Below are 7,377 nucleotides of genomic sequence, written 5' to 3'. Positions count from 1 at the left end.
CAGGCAAACACACACAGATAGGCACACACACAGATAGGCACACACATACAAGCACACACACACAGACAGGGACAAACACACACAGATAGGCACACACACAGACAGGGACACACACACAGACAGGCACACACACACAGACAGGCAGGCACACACACACAAACAGGCACGCAGACACACAGCCAGGCATACACACACACTCACACACACACACACACACACACACACACACGGCAATTTAGATTGACCAATCAACCTGAACAGCAGGTCTTTGGACTGTGGGAGGAAACCGGAGTACCCGGAGAAAACCCACGATACGAACACATTGGGGAGAAACAGTATATATGAAGAGCTTCATTCCAAAATGCTCTTATCCATTTGAGCTGTTTTTAGTAAATTGATGGTTTTTTTTTTTTTTTTTTTTAGATAAGCTTCTATTAATTCCTATGTTAGCAGGAACAATAAAACAAACAAGTTACAAGAATTTTGCATGAAGATTTTTACTCTACGTGATAATAAGTCTACCCCTCCAGGAGTAAATCTATAGCAATATCTGGAAATGTGTGGAATTGACATTTAACTCATTTTGTTATGAAACTCTTCATATATTAAAACATACAAGTATAAGAAGCATAAGAAAACCACAACAAGACGCCTCTTTCAAACCGTCCCTCCCTCTCAACTCTAATGAATAAAAACCACAGGCTTTTTACCCTTAAGTTACAGTATATATTCTCAGTGCAGCTTGTCTTGTATCACAAACTTCATTGAGCACAGGAAGACAAACTGCTTTCTCTACCTGAAGGGTGACTGAAGTGACCCTCCACTTGAACCCGTGTTGAAAGAGACGCCTCTGCACTGAGTAAGTACTGCACACTGAGACATTTTTTAAAAACGTCACCGCGTTTATGATTCTAAATAAACCTTGTGGTGTTTATTTTATAAACTTTTGACCTTATTTATGATTTGTAATACTCTTTAAATGTTTGTATGTTTTTATAATAAGGCTGGTGTTTAAAATCTATAATCTATAGAGATTAGACACATACAGCCTGATTTTCAGAAGGGGCGCATCTAGAGCACAAATAGAGGTTGCAGTGTATTTTCACAACGACTTTTTTGCTCACTGATTATACGGCTCTATTTTCAAAAGGAGCAACGGGCTCGCAAAGCACGTCGTGAGTAGTTTTCAACCCCTGCAATTGATTTCAAGTTCCTTAACAAAAGGCAATTTGGCAACTAAATAGCCTGGATTTCTATGTGATATATATCCAGCTGTCTTCAGGATCATTATTATTATTATTATTATTATTTATTTCTTAGCAGACGCCCTTATCCAGGGCGACTTACAATCGTAGGCAAAAACATTTCAAGCGTTACAATACAAGTAATACAATAAGAGCAAGAAATACAATAACTTTTGTTCAAGTAAAGTACAAGTTTGACAAACCACAATTCAATAATACAGCAGGTAATAGTGATAGTTACATCAGTATATGATTAAATCGTGATAGTTACATCAGGATGTGTTTAAATACAAAGTACTACAGGTTAAACACTTGGCAGATTACAGTATTCTGAAGTACAGGATTAAATGCAGTAAAATAGGGGCTGATAAGAGCAAAATAAAGCACATTTACATGAAGGGTGATAGTGTCCCAGGATACAAACAGAGGAGTTCTACAGGTGCTCTTTGAAGAGGTGAGTCTTAAGGAGGCGCCGGAATGTGGTCAGGGACTGGGCAGTCCTGACATCTGTAGGAAGGTCATTCCACCACTGCGGAGCAAGGGTGGAGAAGGAGCGGGCTTTGGAGGCAGGGGAGCGTAGCGGAGGTAGAGCCAGTCTTCTAGTGCAGGCGGAGCGGAGAGGTCGAGTGGGGGTGAGGATCATTCAATGTAATTCAATGTTTTTAAAAAAAAGCAAATGTACATAATGTTTTCTTTGCATAAATCCATTCAAACATGAAACATTGTAAGACTATCAGTGTTAGATATCGCCAAAACATTTCTGTCCAAAGTTAATTGGATTTTAATGTTTAGGGTGTGAATAATTTTGAACCCGTTGAACCTCTTTTTTTAATAAAAACATGCCCATTTGTTGGAGAAATATATTTTTGCAAAGTCCAATACTGCATGTCTGAATATATTCATATTTTCATTAATTTGTGCAACAAATATTGAATCTACACTTGCATTTATTTTGCTAAAACCCATTATAGTCTATGAAGGGTGTGAATAATCCTGGAGGCATTACTTTTTAAAAACAAATGACAGGGCTAGGTCTATAGTTTAAAGACTTTTTTGTAACCCTGTGCAGCTTCTAAGAAATACCATCATGAGTTATTATAGTAAGGCTGTTTTTTTTTTTTTTTTTTGCATTAGTTATTCTTCCCTTTTTAAAACAGCGGTGCAAATCTATTGTTGTATGAATAGGGCAGCAGTGTGGAGTAGTGATTAGGGGCTCTGGACTCTTGTCTGTAGGGTTGTGGGTTCAATCCCAGGTCGGAGACACTGCACCTGTACCCTTGAGCAAGGTACTTTACCTAGATTGTTCCAGTAAAAACCCAATTGTATAAATGGGTACAACTGTATGTAAAAATAATGTGATATAATTGTATCGCCCTGGATAAGTGCATCTATTAATATTAATACTATTTTAATTAAAGTATTACTTACAGTCTTCATACAAAGAGGGGGGGAGTGGATGCCATACTGTGCATACAGAATTGTGTTAAACAGTTAAGCATTAGAAACTTGTGCAGTGCAGCATTTCATTTTATAAAATGGAATGAGTGATTCCATGGGTGTCGTACGGGACATTCACACAGCTTTTTGGTTGCCGTATCAGAAACTGCTTTTAAATTAAGAAGTCAAAAATGTTTTAGACAAAGTATATTACCAATGTGTAAACTAAGAGTATTAATATAATTAGAATACATGGTCATTATTATGAAATATTTGTTAAAATGTAGGGTGTATTACTTACAGTCTGCACACAACGAGGGGGTGAGGGGCTGCGATGTGTTTCCAGCCATACTGTTGATACAGAATCCATTGGACCTAGAACCAAACGTTTTGTAGTCAATGAGACAAGCTTAGATTAGCCAAACATTATGACATATTCCTATGTTAACTGGGACACATATAGTTACATTGAAAATATTTTTTTCAGAGAGTTATCATCATTTTTAACTATTCAAATATGTCTTCCAAAAGTAAAAAGGATTTAAAAAATATTCAAAGATCTATTTTATTTTTTTCACAATGCAATGTTATTTGTAAATATTTAAATATCTGCAGTTCCTAGAAATCAATGTGAACCTGCTCTGTTAATGGCAGCGGGTGTCATTTTGTATTGTTGTGATGAAAGGCTGACAAAGACAGGAGTAAACCTGCTTTGAATTCAGGAGACTATTTCAGCTTCAATCACTTGTTTGTTTCAGTGACATATTTGAAAAATTTCATCACAGGTCTGGTTCATGTTTTTATTCAAATAACAATAATAACAATAATAATTGAAAAAAAATAATTTTAATGAAGAGTTATTTTTTGAGCGATACATTCATTTTGTCTGGCAACATACAGTAGTGGTTAGGGGTGCTCTGTACTCCTGACTGGAGGGTCTTGCGTGGGTTCAATCCCAGGTGGAGTAGTGGTTAGGGGGGCTCTGTACTCCTGACCAGAGGGTCTTGTGTGGGTTCAATCCCAGGTGCAGTAGTGGTTAGGGGGGCTCTGTACTCCTGACCAGAGGGTCTTGTGTGGGTTCAATCCCAGGTGGAGTAGTGGTTAGGGGAGCTCTGTACTCCTGACCGGAGGGTCTTGTGTGGGTTCAATCCCAGGTGGAGTAGTGGTTAGGGGGGCTCTGTACTCCTGACCGGAGGGTCTTGTGTGGGTTCAATCCCAGGTGGAGTAGTGGTTAGGGGAGCTCTGTACTCCTGACTGGAGGGTCTTGTGTGGGTTCAATCCCAGGTGGAGTAGTGATTAGGGGGGCTCTGTACTCCTGACCGGGGGGTCTTGTGTGGGTTCAATCCCAGGTGGAGTAGTGGTTAGGGGGGCTCTGTACTCCTGACCGGAGGGTCTTGTGTGGGTTCAATCCCAGGTGGAGTAGTGGTTAGGGGGGCTCTGTACTCCTGACCGGAGGGTCTTGTGTGGGTTCAATCCCAGGTGGACTAGTGGTTAGGGGGGCTCTGTACTCCTGACCGGAGGGTCTTGTGTGGGTTCAATCCCAGGTGGAGTAGTGGTTAGGGGAGCTCTGTACTCCTGACCGGAGGGTCTTGTGTGGGTTCAATCCCAGGTGGAGTAGTGGTTAGAGGGGCTCTGTACTCCTGACGGAGGGTCTTGTGTGGGTTCAATCCCAGGTGGAGTAGTGGTTAGGGGGGCTCTGTACTCCTGACCGGAGGGTCTTGTGTGGGTTCAATCCCAGGTGGAGTAGTGGTTAGGGGAGCTCTGTACTCCTGACCGGGGGGTCTTGTGTGGGTTCAATCCCAGGTGGAGTAGTGGTTAGGGGGGCTCTGTACTCCTGACCAGAGGGTCTTGTGTGGGTTCAATCCCAGGTGGAGTAGTGGTTAGGGGGGCTCTGTACTCCTGACCGGAGGGTCTTGTGTGGGTTCAATCCCAGGTGCAGTAGTGGTTAGGGGGGCTCTGTATTCCTGACGGAGGGTCTTGTGTGGGTTCAATCCCAGGTGGAGTAGTGGTTAGGGGGGCTCTGTACTCCTGACGGAGGGTCTTGTGCGGGTTCAGTCCCAGGTGGGACACACACACTACTGTTTTACCCTTGAGCAGGCAGGCTCCTAGATTGCTCCAGTAAAAACAAACCAACTATATAAATGGATAATTGTAAAAATAATAATGTAATATCTTGTACAGTAGTTACAAGTCTCTCTGGATAATGTCGTCTGCTGTAAAATACATTAATTATAATCATTTCCTCTTGCTATGGCTGAATGAAAAGGTAGATTTTTTATTTAAAGAAGAACTCAAGTTCTTTTTTTTGTGTGTGTGTTTTTGTGTCCCATATGTTGCTACAACTGTAAGGTGTGTGTATTGTTTTCAGGGGGCCAAGCAACGGAATTGCTGGAACCCTATTGTTATTCCTCAGATTATTATTCCACCACACACTTCTTTGTGGAAAAATGGTTATAACTTTGGAACTGTTGCACGAAAACTCATGAAAATTGGTATGGTGGTAGAGGCATATAATACCATGTCCTGTATCAGTGTTCTTCACTAATTTTCCGAGGGGGCCACACATACTCATGGCTAGGCATTGTTTTAGATTTATTCAAAGTAAGTTGCTGCATTACAAAACATGGCCGCCACAGGCCAATCAAATGTCAGTTATGGGCCATATGCATATATTTCAGTATAACTTTATGGTAGAATGTAGTGGACTGATGAAACTTCACACAACAGTAGAGGACTATGAGAAGTAATAACTATGACTGAATTAAGATGATTGGGCAATATTTCAATATGTCTGCCAAACCATCTGAACAGATTTGTATGTTCCATAAAATGAACACTGTTTAATAAAAACTGATGAAAGGTAGAAGCATATGCCATATCCATACAGCCATACCTGGCTGCTAACAGCTATATTTATTATTTTTTGACATCCTGAGCACTTTTTTTACACTATTAAATTGCAGTCGTGCTATAGTGCTGTGTTTCAAAGACAGCTTCACATGTTCCCTTCAGAAGAACTTCAGAACTACATTTCTCATCACCCCCATCATGCACACATGAGCCGGAGGATGATGGGAAATGAATTCCTGAAGTTCGTCTACCATCTTGGAATCAGAGCACTGTGTACACTGCAAATTAATAAGTGTAAAAGAAGTGCTCAGGATGTCAACAAAAATCTAATAAAAACAATACGCACACCTTACTTAAACAGTTATAGTAGCAACATATGGGAACATGCAACACACACAACAACAAGCTGAGTTCCCCTTTTAAAAGACAAGATTTGATAAAAGCACAGTATGATCAAACAATGAAAGCACAACACATTTCCTAGTTTTTACAAATTTGTAATCCCTGCATCACTGCAACAACACCTACATTCAATCCTCTTTGTACTTTCTGCAGCTCCAGTCAAAGATGTTGAAGATCTTCTTCTTGGTGTCCTTGGTGCTGATGGCTGCTTCCCACATCCAGTCTGTAAAGAGTTCCTCATCGGGTGGTTCTGATGCTAGTGTCCAGAAGACCTGTGCCCGCCTCTTCCACCCGGAGACTGGGGAGCAGCTGGAGCTGCCGTCCCTCCCAGAGAAGAAGAAGCTGCTGAGGGGAGCTGCTGCTGGGAGTGAAGGAGCCTTCAGCTTCAGCTCCTTCACTGTGATGGACGGGTGTCTGCTCTCTCTGTGGGTTGCAGGTTCCCAAGAATGGGGCCTGGAGTCTCGCTCCTTCCTGAGTGGGGCTTACCTCAACCAGCTGCCTGGTGCTGGGGTCTCCCTGACCAGCTACCAGTGCACCTGCGACCAGGAGAAAAAACAAGTCACGGCCGATTACGAAGATTTTAAAAACAGCCACATTGCAGATGTAAGTCCAAATGATAACAATATGTTCTGCACAAGTGAAATAAAGACAAGATGTATAAATAGAAACGGAAAATGCAAACCAATAAACACTTTTATATTTGCTTCTGAAGATGAGGTAATCGAGGTGTGTAACAGCGAAGGTGATCATGTGTACGATAATGTGTATAAGAGCAAAGAAACATTCAAAATTGTTGTATGCAGGGAGATAAACTATAACAATACGCTGTCCGAATGTTCTTATAAAACAAACAAAATTAGATCAGTTTGTATCTGTTTAGCATGTGGGGGTAGAAAGGGTTGGAAGAAGCCTGTGCATTATAATGGTACTGAATGCAGACCTCCAGCCTTCAGGCTCACAGAGAGAGTTTAAACTCTGCTGTGAAGGATTTGCAGTCTCTACTCAGCAAAATGCTGCGATATACGCTTCAACAGCACCCCCTTGTGGGCATTATTCATTTGTCGTCCCCCTCCCTCTTCCCATATAAGGAGCTGTTCGTCCTAGATTAGAAATAGTTGTATTATCATCTTGTACCAGAATAATGATATTTGTATGAATTTGTGGTAATTGATTATCTTTGGTAATTCCTTTCCTGTTGTTGTGAATGGAAATGCAATAAGACCACATTCCTTTCCCCTGTAAACCGTTTCTATTTTAATGCAATAAAAGCTTTTACAGCAGCAAACAACATTTGATGTGACTCTCTCTCTCTGGTTCTGTGTGTGTGTGTCTGTGTGTGTCTTTGTGTCTGTCTGTATGTGTATGTGTGTGTATTATGTATGTGTGTATATGTGTGTGTGTATGTGTGTGTATGTGTGTGTGTGTCTCTGTGTCTGTGTGTCTG

The 7,377-nt window shown here is 41.2% G+C and overlaps 1 protein-coding gene across 1 annotated transcript; it reads left to right on the top strand.

Moving 5' to 3' along the window:
• Positions 1-764: 764 nt before the first annotated feature.
• LOC131725003 (uncharacterized) lies at positions 765-7,169 on the top strand. The gene is made up of 2 exons (XM_059018293.1): positions 765-859; positions 6,087-7,169. The coding sequence occupies exon 2, from the start codon at positions 6,099-6,101 to the stop codon at positions 6,903-6,905; it is 807 nt and encodes a 268-aa protein (XP_058874276.1). The 5' UTR covers positions 765-859; positions 6,087-6,098; the 3' UTR covers positions 6,906-7,169.
• The last annotated feature ends 208 nt before the right edge of the window (positions 7,170-7,377 follow it).

Source organism: Acipenser ruthenus, chromosome 58 (assembly GCF_902713425.1).
Source record: "Acipenser ruthenus chromosome 58, fAciRut3.2 maternal haplotype, whole genome shotgun sequence".
Taxonomy (NCBI): domain Eukaryota; kingdom Metazoa; phylum Chordata; class Actinopteri; order Acipenseriformes; family Acipenseridae; genus Acipenser; species Acipenser ruthenus.
Note: the sequence above shows the minus strand (reverse complement) of the source record. Positions and strands in the feature narration are given on the sequence as shown.

Coding starts and splice junctions, on each gene's coding strand:
- LOC131725003 (XM_059018293.1), top strand. CDS start 6,099: ATGTTGAAGATCTTCTTCTTGGTGTCCTTGGTGCTGATGGCTGCTTCC.